The sequence below is a fragment of the Ailuropoda melanoleuca genome, chromosome 19, assembly GCF_002007445.2.
Source record: "Ailuropoda melanoleuca isolate Jingjing chromosome 19, ASM200744v2, whole genome shotgun sequence".
NCBI classification, from domain to species: domain Eukaryota; kingdom Metazoa; phylum Chordata; class Mammalia; order Carnivora; family Ursidae; genus Ailuropoda; species Ailuropoda melanoleuca.
The window spans coordinates 22,932,333-22,953,409 of NC_048236.1; the positions used below are offsets into that span (position 1 = coordinate 22,932,333).

Below are 21,077 nucleotides of genomic sequence, written 5' to 3' on the forward strand. Positions count from 1 at the left end.
CTGTTTTCATTTCTTCTAGATAAGTACCCAGAAGTGTAATTGCTGGATCATATGATAGCTCTATTTTTAATTTTTTGAGGAGCCTCCATACGGTTTTCCATAGTGGCAACACCGTTTACATTGCCACCAACAGTGTACATGGGTTGCAGTTTCTCCACAAGTGCTGACCCTGTGCATAATGCTATATGAAGTAATAGATATGTGAGACATGGACCTTGCCTTCAAGAAGTTCCTTTTTCTTCTTCAGATTCTCTTCCTTTCCATCTTCATTTGACTCTTTTTTTATAGTTTCAGCTCAAATGCTATATTGTCCACAAAGCCTTTCCTGAGTTCACAGACTAGCTTTACCCTTGTAAGATACCATAGGACTCTACCCTCTGTCATGCTCGGCACAAATGTAATTTACAGAATTAGATGAGGGCAAGGAGAGTGGTTTTGTTTTTGTTGTTGTTGTTGTTTTCTTTGGTTTGATCACTTAGAACAATGCATGGCACAGAGTAACTGTACAATAAATAAAATTTTTTTGTGAAATGTGTCATACAGTTTTTGAAGATCATATAACATATTATTTTTTAAATAATAAAATGAATACCGAAATACTCAACCCTTCACCTAAGAAATAGAACATTACTAGTACCATAAAAGCCTCCTGTATACCCCTCCTGATTTTTGTGTTAATCATTCTTTTGCTTTCTGTATAGTTTATCACCTATGAATGTTACCCAAGTATATATCTGGTTGAGTCTGGAAAAACTGAGTAGTAAGCACAAACCCAGTTGTGTAAGAAAGCTGCAGTATCACTACTATTAAATGAAGCTCCCAGAAGAAAAGCTAAGTAGAGTCTTTGGGTTATAGTATGTTTCTGTATAGTTAAAAAGTTTTAAGACTCCCCTTTGGGGAAGTTTATGGGCAGGGTCAGGAGTGAATTGTGTGAAATTTAGAGCTCACCACATTCAGGACTTCTGGTAAGGTTGTAATGTGATGAAGTGTTAGATATCCACACATGGAGTAGGCTGATTTGCATCTAAATTTAACATTTAACTTTTCCTCCTTCAGCTCTCAGGAGCAGGTCAAAGCAGAAGCTGTGCAATAAAGAGAGTGCCCTCTTATGATCTAGTCAATAGGGAAGAAACTTCATCAGTGCACCCCTTAGACAAATCAGTGAAATGTGTCTGGCCAAGTGTTTATTCTTAGGATAAAATGGTACCATGACAGTAAGGATCTTTCAGATGACGATCTCAACATATCTATTTGCTAAGGCTCACAATCCAATGTTTATTAGTCGTGTTCTATAAGGCAGAAGATTCTTTAGAATCTTCCTTCACCATCGTCCTAGGGATTCCCTTTGCCTCTCTTCCACAGGATATCTATTTACTAACACCGGTTTTTCTTTCTTGGTTTACTCTCATTTTGATGGAGCCTGTTTCAATATCTTGTTGAGAAAAGTGGCATAGGAACTTTTTAAAACCTTCCATGTCTAAAAATGTCTTTATCCCCCTCTTGTTTGAAAGTTTAGCTAAGTATAAAATTCTAGGTTGGAACTCTCTTTTCTTCAGAATTTTGAAAATATTGTTCCATTGTCCTTTGGTTTGTAGCATTGCTATTGGGAATTCCAAAGCCATTCTGGTTGTTGACTCTTTATATGACCTTTTTCCCCTTTCAGGAATCTTGTAGAATTTTCTCTTTGTTTCTAGTGTTCTGATGGCACATAATGATGTACCTTGGGTCTCTGAGTACTCATTGGGCCCTTTTAATCTGGAAACAAGTGCTTCAGTTCTGGGAAGTTTTCTTATTTTGCTAATGATTTTCTCCTATCTATTTTCTCTGTTCCTTCTTTCTGAAACTTCTGTCATTCAGGTAGTGGATCATCATCACTGGTTCTTTCAATTTTTAGTTTTTTCTCTCTTTTTTTCTATTTCTGTCTTCTGTACTTTCTATTGTACTTATTTCTCCAACTTTAATCCCTTTTTGAGCTTTTTGCATTTGTTGTTTCTCCCTTTTTTACCTTTCCTTCTCTCTGTCTTCCTCTTCTCTTTCCTCTTTGTTTTCCTTACCTTTGATCCCTTCTCCTTTTTTTTTTTAACTCTAATACTCTTGTTTTCTGAGTGTTCCTCTATCATAGCAACATTTTCTTGTTTCATGAAATGCAATATCTTTTCTCTAAGAACAATATTGATAGGCTTTTAAGGTTTTTTTTCTACAAGTTTTTTTTTTCTTTTTGTTTTGGTCTCTAACTTGCATGGTAGAAGCTTTCTTCTGATGTCTGATAATCCTCACTTGTATAAAAATGACTGAAAGGAAAGTTAATTGGAAGTTCTGAGAGCATACTTGGGACTTGTCTCTTTGACCTTTGCATAGGGTGATGTTGGTGAGCCGTTTGCTAAGGAATTTTGAAGTCAGTTGTCTATAAATCTTATCTATTATAATAGATCCATATAATATCTACTATATATGTATTGGGTTGGTCAGATTCTGTGTGTCAAGAAATGTGAAGAGTCTGAGATTTTATTCTATATATTGTTGAAAATAATTCTTCATGGTTTCTCATGTTTCTGTACATCTTGTGAGCAGAGACACTGAAGAACTTCTGTTCCAGCCTGACTTTTTAAGGATGTTTGTATTAAGTGAAGAGCTTTGGAAGATATAGTGTCTCTGTCTGGAGCAAAAGCAAGATTTGTTTACTGTACAGAATAATAAAGATAATGTCTCCCTCTAGTTGAAAGATTAGACAGGTTTTCCTATAGCCCCTTATAAAAGATTAAGGTTTCCTAAGCTTAGAGTTCCTCAGTTGTGACCTAAAAACCACTATATGCATAGCATCCACTTGGGCTTACCTCTGTGTCACCCCCATGGAACTTGGAGGAATAAGGAAGGACAAGGGGAACTGATGTGATCATGCAGCTCATGATACTTGCTCTGCTATAAGTAACAAAGGCCTTTGTTTCTGACCCAGGAGCCTCCTTTCTTCTCCCAGCACCCATGAAACTATGGCAGGCTAGCTTGTTAGCCTGCAAGTAGGATAAAATCTTAAGATTCCTTACACTTGAAGATGTTTTCTATTTCCTTCCTGGAGAGTAAGAATCTTAACTGCCAGCCTCTGGAAATCCAGTAGAGGAGGAGTTCTGTGTGTCTCTGCATTCAGTAGTCAGTATGCCTGTGTTCATATACTCTAGTTCTCAGTTTTGCCACATGACTTCCAGTTCAGAGGGCCTTTGTTTTATCTTCTTCAGGAATAAACCTTTAGTCTTCTGTGAAGGTGAACAAGGGGCAGCAACCTAGTGGCTTATGGTAGAGGAGAGGACATCTGAATCTGTTCTGTTCTTTGCTGATAGATCACCTTCTCAATTAAACATTGCCTGACTTTTCTTTTTAAAACTGCTACCTTTCTTACCCTCTTTTGTCTTTACTTCACAGAACTTACTAACTTGAAACACAGTGTATCATTTACTTATTATTTTTATTCTTTACCCCCCTTCCATTAGGGTATAAACTCTATTAGGTCAGAGATTTTTATTTATTTATTTTGCTGTATGCCCCCAATACCTAGAAAATTACTGTTATGGCACATACTAAGTATTGGGTTAACAAATACTTATGGATATTGTTGATTGGATGAGTAAATGAATGACTAGGAGGACCTTGCATATCTTTTTCCCCTTGCTCCTGATTTGAGAATAAAATTAAAGAGTGATTGGCTCGTCTTTTTAAAAGCTTTATGTATTGATATTAACTGAGGATATAGGTAATTTTCATAGAAGGTTAATTGTCATTCCAAAGCAACTTAGAATAATGTGTTTTGTACACAGTTTCTTATTACTGTGTTAGAATCCCTTTTAGGGCATTTCTAATGGCAGTGTTCCTTTTTTCTGTCAGGGCATTTCTGGCCCTCTCACTCAATAAATATTGAATGTAGTTTATTGGTAGAGCCAATGAAGTTGACTAAAAAATGATAAAAAAAAAAAAAAAGGGGGTAGGCTATGAGATAGGAGCAAAAACAGTGTGATGTCCAGGTAGCCAAATTAAAGAAGTGTTTCAAGAATGAGAGTATGTGTAACTATTTCTGGTGCTGATTATAAGTCAAGTAAGATGAGGTCTGAGAATTGACTGTTGTATTTAGCAAAACAGAAGACATTAGCGGTCTTACTAAGAGCAATTACATGGGCCAAAATCTATTTAACGTGTGAATTAATTATTGTTGTGTAAGAATTTACGCCCAAACTTAATTTAAAACAAACATTATGTCATAGTTTCTTTGGGTCTGGAATCCAGAAGTTGTTTAGCTGCTTGCCTCTGGCTCAAGGTCTCTCAAGAGGTCTATTACTTCTGCTGTATTCACATGGATCAACCCTGGGACTTCATTGGAGGAATTGTACAAGGGTGTAATACCAGGAGGTGAGACTCACTGGAAGCCAGCCATCTTGGAGACTGGCTGTCAGAAAAATGGGCTAAAGGCAGAATGAGGGGATGAATTAGAGATGATGAATACCAAAGAATCTTTTGAGGAGTTTTGCCAAAAAAAGGAGCAGAGAAATAGGGAATTTGTCCAGGTTGTATCTAAAGGTAGATGTAGTAATGGAGCTTAAAGAATTTCTCTGATTATTTTCTCATGAAATAAGAACCAAGGTTCTTAGTTGAGACTGAAGGGCAGAAAATAATTTACAAAATAGTCATCTAGGAATGTAGAGAGAGAATGGATTTGGAAAATATAGTATGATTGCTAAGCAGCACTGAGGGTCTATTCAAGATTAGTGATCATGAATTAAAATACAGTCAGTCAAGAGTTGTGTATTTTTCCCCAGCTACATTCAGCTTGTAGGTACAAGTATGTGTGTGTGTACAAGGACAGGAAGTTAGATTTATAAAGGTTGAGATTTATCTAGGCAGATATGACAAAGGAAATTGGAATATATGCAAAAACGAGTGATAATGATGAAGTATGGAATTTAAGATGGGTAAGGAGGAAAGGGAGATCTTGAGAGAAAGTACAGGTATCACAAAAAGGAGTGTGGGATTCATGGAATCTACTAAATGGAGTCAAAAGATTGCTGAACTTGTGGTATTACAGTAAGCTGGAGAGAGGATATTGATGGAACTTTAAATTGCAGAGGGATTGCAATCATTGGTAATGTAAAAGTCTAGGCAGTGAGCATAGTAATGAGGCGATAAGGAGGGCTCGAAGGCAAGAACACTTAAGGAGAGGAGAAAGAGAACCTAGGAGGTGTGATGGCTAGAGTAGTTTTGGAGAAAGCGACCTTGAGTTAGGAAATAAAACCCTCAAGAAATGAGGGCTTGCAGAGTTTGTAGTGACGGCAAACATGAATGAGATGGTGAATGATACTTCCCAAGAGATTCAAAGCTGGTGGTAAGTATGGTTTTAGAGAGGAGAGACCAAAAATGTCTAAAAGCATCAGTAAGGAACAAAGAAGCTCCAGGTCCAGTAGGAGGAGTGTAGAAGCCCCCACTTGAGAGGGCTACTCTGGAGCCGCACCCTGAGGCAATCAGTAGCAAAAACTTGTGCTTTTTGAGGCAGCAGATTCTCATTTCACATTACCAGGGTGCTTTAAAAAAAATCTACTTTCCCTTGAGGAAAATTTCTTCCCCTTTTCAGCTCTTCTCTGAAATATTATAGAAGTTTCTGATCTACTTCAGATTGGTTTTCTTTCTACTTGGTTTCCTTTGAGATATTTGAGAACTGTCTCAAACTTAGGAAAAATTATATGTGTGGTACAAATAACTTTTTTTCCTGAACCATTTAAGAACAATTTGCCAACATGATGCTCCATCATCCCTATGTACTTCAGTATCTGTATCCTCCAAACAATAACATTCTCCTACGTAACCCCAATAAAATCAAGAAATTCATGTTGTTACATTACTACCGTCTGTCCTCAACCCATTCAGGTTGTCCCAATTAAGTTGAGACTAGTTGTCTCAATAAAGTCATTTATAGAAAAATGATCCAGTTCAGAATCACGGATGGTAATTAGTTGTTATGTCTTTTTAGTCTCCTTCATTATGGAACAGTTCCTCAGTCTTTTTTTGGCTTCCATGACCCTGAAACTGGTAAAGATCTGTAATCCTATTAATTTGTAGAATGTCCCTCAGTTTGCATTGCTCTGTGATTTTCTCATGATTACATTCAGGTTATGCATCTTTAACACGAGTATCTCCAAAATGACACTATATGTTCTTCTCATTATATCCTAATAGGTGGTACATGATTTATTTGTCACGTTACTAATGATGTTAACTTGTATCATTTGATTAAGTCTCCTCAGACTGCTCCACTGTAAACTTACGCTTTTTCCCTTCAAGAGTCTGTTTTTTTCATTCATTCATATATACATCTCATACAGACTTAAGAATTTCTGTATTATTCATTAGATATTAATCTATTACTATCATAATTTATTTTGATGCTCTGTTCATCCCCAGAATGGCCAGCGGTAATAACCTCTTCAAGCTAGCTTCCATGTCCTTTTGATGTGTCCCCTTATTCTTTTAGTACTTCTTTACTTTCTGGTATGAAAAGATCATCCAGACTTCTCTTGTCCTATCTGTGCCCCAGCTCTGGAGTTAACCATTTGTCCAAAAGCTCTGGTTCCTTTAATGGCAAAAAGTATTATGAAACCAATACTTGGGGCTGTGTTGCTCTCAGGCCCTTTGAGTGGACAGAGCTACTGAGTGCATATATGTACACACATATATTTACACATGCATATACAAATTTACACCTGTTTTCACCTAAATATACTCTGAATACCATGAGTTCACATCAGTATTTCTGATTTCAATCCAGTACCTCAGGATTCATTTTATATTCATATCTACTTTCCATATGTGTACATCCTTTCTCTGAAAGATTTCCGTGAGAAACCTGACTCTCATTATCCTTAATATATTTTCGTATTTGATCATTCTCTCATATGTGCCAGTCTCTTGTCACCCCCTCCCTCTCCCTCAGGTTGCTCTCCTTACACCTCCTGGGTTTCAGCACCTCAGGCCAGGTCACTTCTCTGTATGGATACTGTTCTCAAACCCACTTGGATGTACTAAGTCTTTGTGCCACGAGTTCCTACTGTAAGGATGTTGGCGTTACCTTGCTTTGCCTCCATGAGAGTGTATCAGGCCCACTGCCCACACCCACCCTCACTACCATTATTCTTTTTGGACTCCTGTGCCTTGTCCCTGGCTGCTCCTCTGCAAGGACACCCTCCTCACCTAATTTGGGCTCCAGCACCCCACCCTACCCTCGCAGCCTTAGGCGTTCTCCCATGTGGTTACTCTTTTTCATCTTGCTTGGGCTCCCAGTACCTCACCCTAAGTCATCCCTCCACCAGGATTGCCCTCTTCATCCTACACAGGCTCTGACATTAGGCAACTGCTCCGTTTGGACACCTCCTTATTCCATTTAGACTCTGGCATCCCACTCTGTGCTCGCTGCTCTGCAGAGATGCCCACCTTATTTAAGTGTTTAAATTCCACCTTGTTGTAATGACCTGACACCAACAACCTGGATGAAGGTAAACCAGTCTTTACAGGTAAAGGGTACAATCTTCTTCCACAAGACTGAGCTCACTTCAGTCATCAGATCACACTTCAGGGGTCCACAAGCTACCCACATTTCTGATTAGATGGCTACAAATTTGGGGTTCCTATTACCCCTTTAGGTTTGGTAAGTTGCTGGAACAACACACAGAACTCAGGAAAGCACTCTACTTATTATTATGGTTTTATTATAGCAAAGGGATACATAACAGAGCCAGCCAAAAGAAGAGATGCATAGGGCAAGGTCTGAGGGTCCCAGATTTGTGAAACTTCTGTTTTTCTCTCCCCCAGGGAGTCAGGATTCATTACCCTCCCAGAAAGTTTGTATGTGACAAGACGTGGAGTATTGCCAATCTCACTGGAGGTTGGGCTCACATGATGTGTGTCAGCCCCACCTTCTAGTCACATAGTTGGTCTTGTGTGGCAGCCCCCACCCTGAGTCATCATCTTACCATAAACTGTCTGGGCCCACCATGAATAAACTCCATTACCACCACGACCACACCACCACCCCCCAGCCTTAGGTGTTCTCCCATGTGGTTGCCTGTCCTGAGAAATTCTAAGGATTTAGAGGCTACTTCCAAGGAATTGGGACAAAAGCCAAACAAGTCCTTTATTCCAAGGGATTAGAGGTTACCACTCAGCAGCCAGACAATGGCCAATCAGATGCTTTAGTATGCATCTCTGAAAAACTAAAGTGCTTCCTTCTGGGTATATAAATAAATTATTCCTCTTAAAATACCTACCTTGAGGGGTGCCTGGGTGGCTCAGTTGGTTAAGCATCTGCCTCCAGCTCAGGTCATGATCTGAGTCCTGGGATTGTTTGGGCTCCCTGCTCAGCAGGGAATCTTTTTCTCCCTCTGCCCCTCCTCTCCCCCCACCCCCGCTCGTGTGTGCTGTCTCTCTGTCTCTCTCTCGAATAAATAAAATCTTTTTTAAAAATCTAACTTGAGGAGCACCTGGGTGACTCAGCACCTGGGTGACTCACCTTGGGCATCTGCTTTCGGCCCAAGTCCTGATCCTGGAGTCCTGGGATCGAGCCCCACATGGGGCTCCCTGCTCAGCAGGAAGTCTGCTTCTCCCTCTCCCTGTGCTCTCTGTCTCTCACCCACCTCTCTCTCAAATAAATAAATAAAATCTTCAAAAATTTTAATAAATAAAACCCTTTAAAAATCTATGTTGAGATTTCCTCATGTACCTTCTCAGATTAAAATAAATTGTACAGCAGTTTTATAGTGGTTATCGTGTACTTATTCATTTTTTATATAGAAATTGTTAAACTTTCAGAAATGTTCTAATACTGCTGCAGAAAATGATAAGGCATCGGAGTAATATAATCAAACTTATAGTATTTTAAACTATTAATTTACTTGTATTATATTTTTCCTTTTTACCTCTCAATTACATATCTTATCTGTTTTAGGTATGACTTTAGCCTTTCCAGCTTCAGTTCATGATTCTCTGATTTGCAGTAAAACATTTCAAATTCTATATAAAAATGAGGAGATTGTTTTAAATGATGTCATGATCTTCAAAGTTAAAATGTTGTTGGATGAAAAAAAGGTAAACATCTCTTCCTATATATTTGGATAAATATTTTTTGTAGAGCCTCAAGGCATATTTCTAACTTCGAATATTCAAAAAAACCTTATATTGTAATTTCTCTTGAGATTGAAGAAACCCTTGAAGAAATGAATTTTTTGTTATCCTTGGATCTACACTTCACAGATGGAGATTATTCGTAAGTAGGCTATTCAAACAATTAAAAATCTTTAGTTTCTCATAACTGCTGTCTATTCCCCATTTTCTCGTTAGAATTTATCATCTCCCTTTCTTGTTTATTTGAACTACTTTGTCTAATTGTGGAGTCTCGTGAGAGTAGTTAGGCCTACTCTTTTGCACCTATGCCAGTTCCATGAGCCCCAGGTAGTAAATCAGACAAGTTGAAGAAATATGAAACAATTCCCTCGACTCTAGAAACTCCACTGTTGATATAATACCACTACTGTGAGACATTTAAATATAACTGAACTCTCTTTCACTGTATCACTGACAGTCTTTCTTATGGCATGAGTGATGCCATCTTTAGGGAGACTCTTGATATTTAGAGAGTTTTCAAGACTGATGACCTTTATACTTTGCAATTATTTCTAGTTCATTAATTCCTAGAGCCCTTGAGGAAGTTTTAGGACTGGATTCTCTGAACTTGTTCACACATCTGGACATGCAATCATGTATTTTAGGGACACACAGTGCTTTTGTTCATTTAAAACAAGAATCAGAGATTTGTTTAACAATTTTATTTTTGTAGGGTTTTTTTCTCATTTCAAACTTAGTTACAGAAGTACTTCTTGAAAATTATATATAAATTTAGATAACACTTGTAGGATAAATGATTAAGCAGTTACCTTTTGAAAGGTATACTTGAGATGTCCTCTTTACTATCATGGAGAAATAAGAATTTTTTATGCGGCAGCTACTGCTCCTCTGTAATACTTGTTTATTACAAAGAATTCCTTAAGGGATTAAATTTCAAACCAAGTCAGAATTTTGTAAATGAAGTAAGCTAAAATGATTAAGTAATTTATTAACTATAGGTACTTAAAATGTATATATGGGTTAAAATACATACACACATGCACACAAACACACTTGGAAATCATTCTCATGACATTGTTTTAATTTTTTATATGTATAAATCTAATAACAGACTAAATATCTGTAATCAGATATCAACCAGTTGCTTGCTTAGTTTCGAGCAGCACTTAATGAAGTTTTGTACAAAGAAAAATAATTTTAACTATCTTTTTGGGATTTATTACTATAGGATTTGATCTGTATTATACTGCAGCCTTATAAGGAACTATTCCCTATGGAATAAAATTTAGTGAAAGATAGGAGTAATTCCTAAACTATCAAAAAGGACTCGTTTTATAGGGACATTATTGAAAAAACAGTCTATATCATGGACTGATAGAAAACTAGAGGTAAGATCTGGTTATTTTCTTACTAGAGTTCACATTTTTGTCTAATGCAAATGTGATGCTTTAAAAATTATTCTCATTTCAAGTTCTGAAAAAGTAATTAAGTAACTGTTTTGCTAATTTAAACCACAAAATATTAGCCTTTACTAAATATGCCATACTTATATGCAAATGTATTGCTTTTTCTAGGGCAGATGATCTGAATGCCTTGCAACTAATAAGTAGCCGAACATTGAAGCTGCACTTTAGCCTCCATAGAGGCCTTCATCATCACGTTAATGTTATGTTTGATTATTTCCACCTTTCTGTTGTGTCCGTTACAGTCCATGCATCATTGGTTGCACTACACCAGCCACTAATAAGGTAAATTTAACCAATACTCTGGCCCTTATTAATGTAATGTCTTTTATTTTATAGTGAAAACATATACTTTGATAAAGTTAATTGAAGTAATACAAAATTTATAAATTTATAATTATTAAATAAATGCTTTCATTTTATACTAGAGTAATAACATTTAAGAGCATGGGAACATTAGATTGATAACTCTTAATACAGAAATATAAAACAATCTTTGTCAACCTGACCAAGAAAAATAATGCAGTCTGGAAATAACCATACAGCATTGTTTAGTCTGTACCTGTGTTTTTAAGCAGTGCTATGTACTATGTTCATTCTCTGAAAAAGTATATTCGTTTTTTTCTGTTTCTTTGTCTCTTGTCTGGATCACCTAATTTTTCTTAAATCTGTGCTATACAATAATTCTTGTTTTCTAAGTCATTAATTTTGTGGATCTTTACTAATAAGCTTTTTAAACTATAACATGTACCATTTTAGCTTAAAAGTACATAATATTGTAGATTATAATAAATGCATTAAGATAATAATTTTTTTCTGCCCACTTCCATAGGGAGATGGATTGTCTTTCATTATGTGAGAATACATTTCAAGCTCTTCAGTTTTTTAAAATAAAACACCATCCTTTTGTGGTATGGGCAACAGATGGACACTTTCAAAATCAGTAACTTATATGAAAAGACTCCAAATTAATTTGATTTCTGTACTGTCTACAATTTTTGTCAATTCCAACAACTGATACTTGGGGTGATGCTTCAGGCTTATAATGTTAAACTGATTTATCAGAAAAACTAAGTTGGCAATTCTGTATAACTACCCTCAGAATTTATAGAAGACCAATACAATTTAACATACTGCCCACAAGTAACAGCTTTCTGTGGCGTGTATCCTGCATTGTTTTAAAATCTGTGAGGACCTCTTCCATTGTGTTGTTGCATGGTTTCTTTGAGAGTGCAGGGCCAGGAAGAAGTCTCCTAATGACTTCCTTTGTTTTCCTTATTCTATAGTTAGATCTGTAACTGGTTATTTTGCTATCTTTGTCTTACCTCTTAAGAAGGCTTGTTCTCTGTTGCTATAACTTTTGTACAGGAAAGTGTTCCTATTATATAATTTTATTATAAACTTCAAAAAAAATTTTAGATGTTGACTGAATGAATTAGTATGTAATAACATGATAACTGAATGAAACTTCTTTGATAAGAAAGTGGCTTTTTTGAAATAAAACTTTCAAATAAGTAGTATACAATATTACTTTTTTTTAATTACATGTTAGGCTTTAATGTTTAAAGTTTATTGATAAAATATATTTCTTTTTTTTTCTGAATCTCTTGTAATTTCAGTAAGAATCCTAACTGAACTATTTGAACCATTCCTTTTTCTTTATAATACTGGCTTAGTTTCTCTTCTGAGAAATGTACAAACAGTTCATAGAGGTTAGCTCAGTTATTCAAGTTGCTTTCTAAGGCCCAGACTAGAGTTAGTGGTATTTACATCACTAATCCTAGTGAGTTAAATGTGTGCTTCGTCTTGCAATGCTGCAGTTTTTGCCACAGACTAGTAGGAGAAAGAGGCAGCTCATCTCCTAGAGACCGTCTACTGGAAGAAGACATTTTTGGCTCAGAATTAGAAGCCAGGAGGATTAACTGTTGGCTCTGGTTAGTGACTGGGAAAGACACTGAGGTGCTGCAGCAGCTGAGGTCGCTGTGCCTTACCCAGCTGCCGTGGGCCTTCATATCCCCTTTCTTGCAGCTAGAGCCTCGCCATGAAAGAAGCAGCATCTTTCCCTGCCTTTTTTCTTGCCTGTAAATGAGAGGTTGGAGAAGGGAAGCAAGGAAAGGGTAAAGAAGAGCTTTTTGCTGGTGCATGCTGGTAGAGGGGTCGTGTTAAGGGTAACATTCCTCACTATGCTTTGACAAGTTTTTCCTGAAGTTTTGTTATAGATGGATTTTTTTCCTCTAACCAAAATGAAAAACTGTTTTACAATATCATCTTTTTAAATGTTACTTTTATTTAAAACAATTTCTGTGATCAACCCAACTATAGACCTTAAATCAATTATTTATAAAAAGTGTAACCCCACACAGGATTTCTTTCTTTGCTTGTTTTTTACATAACCTGTTTTTATATTTGAACTTTTTTAAGTACAACTTTTATGACTCAGTTCTGAAAAACACATTGTAATAAGTGTAATTTACCATTGACTCGCAACCCCCTTCTTTGCTGGGATATGGAGATTTAATTTTTGCAAAGCAAATTGATTTTGGAAATGAAGCCTGCTTTCTGCTTATGCCAGAATTGATTTACTTTCCTGTCTTTTCCCTTTTGCTGAACTGCCAAACTGTCCAAATGCTTTGGCCTACTTACAGCTAGCCAATATTTTATCTCAAAATTGTATGTGATTTTAAACATTCAAACAGAATATGCTTATTGTATAGAATTTATGATATTAATTAAATGTAATGTTAATACTAACAGCAGTAGTCGTATGATATGGGATTGAGACAGTATCTTGAACTACTTGAAGATTGTTTTAATAGAGTTCATAGACTTGTAGTAAAGAGAAAGGAAATATCTTCTTTTGAGAAATAGAGAACGAGTAGATTTAGTAATTTTTCTTTTTCTACATTTATGTGGGAAGCTCCTTATTTCTGTAAGTAGAATCCATATATGTTTGTTAAGTTTGTAAACTTGGTACCAGTCTGACAGTCCAGTATTTCCAAGTTAAAGCTCGATCCTCATTTGTCGTTTAGCTACTCTGGATCCCACGGTGTTATCTTCAGAATTCTTTGAGACTTCCTGAAGCCCAGTTATGGAGAAGTTATCTCAGGCATCTAGTCTTATTTTTTTTATATTTTCATTGTCTTTTCATAATTATTATAGTAAATTTAAAGGAAAAATTTGAGAATACTTTAGAAATTATAGCCTTGCAAAACATGCTCTTTATTCTTATAAGCTTTTCTTTTGTAAACATTTAACATTCAAATAGACTATTATGACAATAATAATGCAATACTTATTCCTCCAGCTTTCCTCGCCCTGTGAAGACTACTTGGTTAAATAGAAATGCACCAGCACAAAACAAAGATTCTGTGATTCCTACTCTTGAAAGTGTGGTCTTTGGTATTAACTACACAAAACAGTTATCGCCAGACGTAAGAACTGATATATTTATATATCCTTTTCCCCTCTTATTTTATTTTATTTTTTTTAAAGATTTTATTTATTTATTTGACAGAGATAGAGACAGCCAGCGAGAGGGGGAACACAAGGGGAGTGGGAGAGGAAGAAGCAGGCTCACAGCAGAGGAGCCCGATGTGGGGCTCTATCCCATAACGCCGGGATCACACCCTGAGCCGAAGGCAGACGCTTAACCGCTGTGCCACCCAGGCGCCCCTTCCCTCTTATTTTAAATGAAGTGTTTTTTAACTGTTTCATCTGTGAATGTGATGTTTATTTTATTTATTAATTATTTGAGTTCAACAACTTGGAGATCTAGTTAAATATGATCTTAACAAATTGGTTGTTTCTAGGTGTTTGTTGTGAAAACTAACCTGATACTTAAAGATTTAGCAGACTTAGTGGGTGGAGATCTTTGACAGCCAGTGCCTTTTTAAACTTGTTACTATCACCTCTTGCTCCCTTACCAGAACTGGTAGAATCACTGCGAAGGAGCTTGTAAAGATCAGTTGCCAGAATTGAGACCCAGCTCACAGTAGTGCAAGTACAACCGCCATTCCCTTAGAAGGAAAGGGGCTCATACTATAAAAGCAGAGTGTCTGTCCCTCGCTGCAAATGGAATTTGAATCTCAAATTTTCAAAAACCATAATTTAATCTGCTTGTTTTAAAAGCCCACTGTAATTGAAATTATTAGAGTCACACTTTTATGTGTTTAAATACTTGTATGAATAAGAGCAACTCCCTACAATATTGCTGATTTTTTTATGTTTTAGAATAATTAATAAATGCTTAGGATTTTTTCCTTTATTTTTCTAAGTTTCAAGTGTAATATATTTAGATTTTTAGTAACTAACACTCTATATCCCAAATCTATTCTTTGTTTAGGGTTGCAGCTTCATCATTGCAGACTCCTTTCTACATCATGCCCATCATTTTCATTATACACTTTGTGCCACTTTGCTGCTAGCCTTCAAAGGATTGCACAGCTACTTCATTACGGTAACAGAAGAGATTCCCTCTTGTCAGAAACTAGAACTGGGTATGTTAAAAGTAGCCAGACTTAACCTATAGTTCAAGCTTCTCTTCATTCTCATTTTGCTAGTTAGCACCTTTGCCATAGTTTTTCTATACTAAAACTATAATGTTTGTATGCTTCACTTTTTACTTCTTTCTCAATTCCATCTTTTTTGACTCTTGATAATTATTTTCTGCAATTAAAAATTTTTTTTATGATATTAAGTAATAACTTCTTGGTGCTAAGTTTGAAATGAGTTTTTTGATAGATTTTTTAAAAGTATATGTCAATATACTACTCCTATTAAAATATAACCAGAAAGCATACTAGAAAGCAAATATAATTATCTACAGAATCGTGGAAAAATAAGCTAAATCTGTGCTTTCGAGTATTTAACAGTCTAAACAAATTGTAGGTACGTGGAACATTTTTATATACATTTGGTTTTAAGTGATCTCAGGTCTTAGTTCTTTTATTTCACTTCAGAGAATAATGTTACTTAGTTTTAACATTTTGAAATTAGTCCAACAATAATATCTGCATATATTTTTTAGTACACAATAAAAAATCATATTGCCTTGATTTTGTATACCATTTGTAATTTGCAAAATGCTTTTGCACGTATTTTGCAAAAGATAAGTTTTGGGGATTAGCAAAAATAAGTTTTTATTCAGACCTTTTATGATAGTTTAATAAGCTTTTCTTTTCAAATATCAGCTAGTAGCTTATCATAATAAGCACATTTTATTTATCTCTTCAGAATAAATTTATCATTATATACTTGAATAAATCAAGAATTACTTTTAAATTTTACTTAAATTAATCAGTGTTCTTTGTTTATTTCTTTGTTTCTCAGGGATGCTGGTCTTTTAACAATATTGATACACTCTTAAAAATAGTCACTGTTACTGAAAATAATTCTTGGGTTTGAGAGTAATTATTCTATTTTTATAATTGCCTATTTGGAGATACAAAAGAATTGTAAGAACATGTAACGATTTGTACCTCACTTAAATTCAGCTGTGAGAAAATGCTGGATATTGTGCCACTGCCTATCAGCAGCTACTCTAGTGGAGTTGATTAACAGATATCACTCAGTTGACTATTTGGAATACTTAACTCAAGTATCCCAATGTATATACAGAGGTACAAGCAATAGGAAAGTTTCCTCTTTTTTGCTCATGTATTCTTTCCCAAGGCAAAAATGGTGGAACCCTTTTGATTACTATTCTCTGAAATACTCTTCTTCCTTGCTATTTTGTATACTTAGAATCCTTCTATTTCCCTTAGGAAAATCCTGTAGGAGACTGTCTCATATGTAAACTTTTTAAAATGTTCTTTTTTGAACATGAAAGAAATGTTTGTAGAATAGAACTAATTTAGGCTATCACTGTCCTCAATTAATAGAAAAATGATGCTCCATCTATTTTTTAATTTGTTTTTTTGGAACTCCAACACATCTTCTTAGAATCACATTGTGAATTTTGGTTAATGGCCAAACTACCAAACTATTAAACCACAATATTAATGAAGGACAATACCATGTACCTGAAAAACGGAATTATAAAAAAAAGTGGTGTGAAGCTCAGAAGCCAATGTATGACAGTATTTCTACAAGAAAATTTGTTAATTAATTAGTTTGATGTTGAATGATGTGATAGAATTCATAGAAGCATTATCTTGTAGTTTAGAGTACATGTTTGAAGCCATTTCTGTCACTTACTAGCTTTGGGATTGTATATACAAAGTGGATTTCATTTGAAAGATAGGGTAATTAAAGGGAACCAGATGTATGTGAATAGGAAGGAGAGATAAGGCTATCCAAAAGGCAGAGGGTGTGAAGAAGCTCTCGGAGTGAGACCTCTTAATGGTGTGATTCCCTCCGGCACCTACTTTGTCAGGTACTGAGCTAGATCCTGAGGAAAAAATGGGGTCTCTCTCTTTAAAGAGCTTTGACTTCTCCTCTTCCTTTAATAAGTGATCAGTCCAGCATTGGGATGAACAGGAGAAACTCACCCAGAGAGATGGGACTTCTGGTGGTTTTGATAGAGAGAGTCATATATGAGGTGGACCTATAAATGCCTATATAAGAAAGAAGTCTATTTGCATTTAATTTTCAAATAGATTTAACATGTAATATTTGAGAATAAAAAACACATGAATCACATTTTAACTTAGGAAAAAATATTTCTCTCTAAAAAGAATGTTTACTGGTAAAATATATAATTAATAATTAAGCGTCTCTTCAAAGCTCAGATTTATTTCAAATAGTTTACACTGTATTAGCACTTATTACTAGTTTATTAATCTAATTCAGCATGATAATTCATTTATCATGTTTTAAATTTTCTCACAGGTAAGAATGGATTTTATGTTACATAAATTGATTTGACCTTATACATATAACATAATACAGAAAATATCATAATTAAAAGCCCTTCCTTATATTTAATTTCAGGAGTTTGTTACTAAATGAACATAAACTTTATTTCAAATTATTTGATTAAAATATGTTATCAAAGACCAAATTCTAAAGCAAACCTACACTTTAGTCTTAAATAAGCAAATAATAGTGATAGAATAAAATTATTCATACCTCACAATCCTACCTACTCTAAATATATTTGCTGAATAAATGAGGGAATGAAATGGCACAATACAGTTTTTGTTACTTGAAAAGTATATAGGCATCATCACAAAGCTTATTATAGTTTCCTAGGGATTTTTAAAATCAAGACTCATCTTCAATAAATATTTATTGGTATCATTTTATGTTATTAAAATTTTCATATTTATATTTGTTTATTATACATTTTAATTTATTCTTGAATGCATCTTCTAGGGAACATCTAAAAATACTATTAACTATTTAAAATGAAACAATTACATATTCTGAATTATTAACATTATTTATTTTTATCCTAGCAGAATTAAATTATAAGCCCTAGATAATACTTTCATAAAACACTGTGGACTAAATATTATATTCACCAGCTTTAATAAGTGATTATAAAGTAGGTTTTTTGGTGTTTTTTTTAAGATTTATTTGTTTATTTTAGAGAGGGAAAGAGAGAGCAGGGGACAGGGGCAGAGAGAGAGGGAGAGAGAGTCTCAGGCAGGGTCCGTGCTGAGCATGGAGCCTGACGCAGGGCTCGATGTCACGACCCCGAGGTCATGACCTGAGCCAAAACCAAGAGTCGGGGCACTTAACTGACTGTGCCACCCAGATGCCCCTAAAGTGTTTCCTGAATAGAGGATGTTTATTGTATTCTTTTTACTATTTGATATTTTTCTTGAGTTTTCATATAAGTGTGTAATATTTAAAAGTCTTAAACTCTGTCATACTTTAAAAAATGTATCTAAACTCTATTCCCTCTTTTAAAATAATACCTTGAATTCCTTTCTGGTTTTGCCATTTTCTTTTCTCCTAGTTAAATGATGTACATTTGTTTGTTTGTTTGTTTTTTTGGTGACATATAGTTAAATATTGGTTTGGTGCAAGGAGCTCTTACTGGAAATGGAGTCTCAGGTTCGGAATCTAGGCTTTGGCACATCATGTAATCTTTCTGGGCCCTGGTATCTACACTTGTAAAAGCAGGGGTTGATCTAGCTCATCTCTGAGATCCCTGCCAGCTCTGAAATTCTGAGTCTAAGAAATTAAAACACAAAAATAATATTGGATTATGAAATGTTGAAAAGTGCATACATTAAAATAGAAAAAAGAACAAAGCAATATAAACTTGAATGTACATCATTTGCAATTCTAATAAGCTAATTAACTAACCGAAAGACTCTGCTTTAGTGTTCTAACTGCACTGTCAGATCAATACTAAGTCTACGCATAACAAGTTGGAAAATTCTAGTAAACTTTGTTGTAAACGGAGTATTAGTAACTAGTGCTGTGTGCAATCCTTATAACTAGCCAAGGCCAACATGCAGGTCCTTTATGAACGCCTTCTCAGAAGAAAACAGCCACGAACCCAGAAAGACAACTGTCTAGGTACGTTTAAAATAGGTTAAGTAAATAATACCTTTTTATTAGTATGAAACTTTGGTTTAAATTAGTGTCAAATTTCATAAATATGTATTTATTAATATAGAATGTTCCTACCACTATTATTTTAGAACTTACTTCTAGGATCAGTTCTGTTTGTCGATAAGCTTTGGTTAATTTCTTAATTTATAATACTTAAATTTGTAATTAAAACTTGAAATGGTAAATACAAAGATTTCTTTGGCTTTTTTCCATATTCTTTTCACAGTTCCTACAGAGAGCACGGAAGCCATGTTTATTGCCAGAATTTGTTGGTTTAATGATATTACAGAAATAAAGAAAAGAAACATCTTCAGTATCTAGTTTTGTTTTTTATGTCAATTTGGGTTTAATTTTATTGTTCTAAACTTAACAAAATAGTATCAAAAAAAGTAAAATAGTATCAATTCACCCTATTCAGATATTACATATTTTAAGGGAAATACTCTGATCTCATTATTTTATTTACATATTTCCCTGTACATTTTAGACTTTTGTTCTTGAATGGCAATAATACTTAACTATCCTTTCATTAGACTTTTGTTCTTGAATGGCAATAATACTTAACTATCCTTTCATTAGTATATTGAAGGTTTTTATTTTGTGTTGCATAGACCCATTGCAGTTACATTTTTTAAAAGTTATGAAAAGCTGTAGAAATAAAAATAAAATCATAGTGTGTGTTTCTTGGTTTTCAGAAGTATGAACAAAAGGAAATTAAGGAGCCACAATCTTTCTCACTACTTCCCAGATGAGAACTAGCTAAGAAAAATTTAAATTAGGCCAATTTTCACTAAAACTGTTAATGGAGAAACTGATCTTATTATCAGGAGAGAAAAAAGAAAGATAAAGATTTATTTATGGTCATTATTTTAGAATATAGTTTTATATTCTCATATAAAGTAAGTATAAAATTAAAGAATTCATAGTATGAAATTGTGATCCTAGTGTTCTTTTAGCAATAAAAACATACTTCTCGTTTAAACTATTGTATTGCCAGTCTGTCAATTTACATTTGAGCATTCTAAATTCTAAATTAACTGTACAGAACGCTGCTTATATAAGTCCTCTATAAAGAAGGGCCCAGTTTTTGGTTAGGTGGGAAAAGACCTAATTCAAGCCATTAATGGAGTTAATTAAATAATATTTTTATTGAGATATCTTTTATCCTTAACACCTAGTATTATATTGGCATTTTCTGAGCTTTGTTATAAATATCTTTTGAATGAATGAACAGATGAATGGACGGGTGGTTTAGAAAATAAATTTAGGATATATTTACCCTTTTACCTAGCATCCCCACTTTTGTTAACCTGTATCATAGAAATCTGATGTATGTGAAGGTATATGTATAAGCATCTTTATTATAGTATTCTTCTTAGTGACAGAACACTGAAAGTAAAGATAAATGCCTATCATTTGACAAAGAGTAGAATGTGGAGAAATTATAAGGCATTCACACCAAAGAATATTAAGCAGCCATTAAAAAAACACTTTACGGCTACATACCAGATTTCCATGTAGAATTGCTGAGAGAAAAAAGTAAATTGCAGAAAAAGTGTGTAAAACACAATCATGTTTTTGTAAAAAAGTGATTCCAAAACCCATATATAGGCATACTTCATTTTACTGTACTCACAGCTACTGCATTTTTTACAAATTGAAGGTTTGTGGAATCCTGCATCAAACAAGTCTGTTGGCACCACTTTTCCAACAGCATTTACTCACTCCATGCCTGCGTGTTATATTTTGGTAATTCTCACAGTCTTTCAGATGTTTTCATTATTATTATGTTTGTTACAGTGCTCTGTGCTCAGTGATCTTTGATATTACTATTGTAATTGTTTTGGGGCACCAGGAACCACACCCACGTAAGAGGTGAACTGATAAATATGTGTTCTGACTGCTCCACTGACCAGCTTTTCCCTCATCTGTCTCCCTCTTCTCAAGTCTCCCTATTCC

General features: G+C 34.7%; 1 protein-coding gene across 8 annotated transcripts in view; it reads left to right on the top strand.

The window, feature by feature from the left end:
- Window positions 1–21,077, top strand: part of FAM135A (family with sequence similarity 135 member A) — a 127,530-nt gene that overhangs the window by 38,912 nt on the left and 67,541 nt on the right. For 5 of the 8 annotated variants that reach the window (XR_004622028.1, XM_034647823.1, XM_019806573.2 and 2 more), the window contains 6 exons: window positions 8,972–9,111; window positions 9,219–9,289; window positions 10,722–10,895; window positions 13,915–14,041; window positions 14,953–15,106; window positions 19,005–19,082. Coding sequence is in view for 7 of the 8 variants with exons in the window: in XM_034647823.1 (XP_034503714.1) it covers window positions 8,972–9,111; window positions 9,219–9,289; window positions 10,722–10,895; window positions 13,915–14,041; window positions 14,953–15,106; window positions 19,005–19,082 (744 nt within the window). In the remaining variant the exon portion in view is untranslated. Of the gene's footprint in view, window positions 1–8,971; window positions 9,112–9,218; window positions 9,290–10,721; window positions 10,896–13,914; window positions 14,042–14,952; window positions 15,107–19,004; window positions 19,083–21,077 lie in introns of those variants that run through there. The other 3 variants (XM_034647824.1, XM_034647826.1, XM_034647828.1) reach the window with 2 other exon arrangements.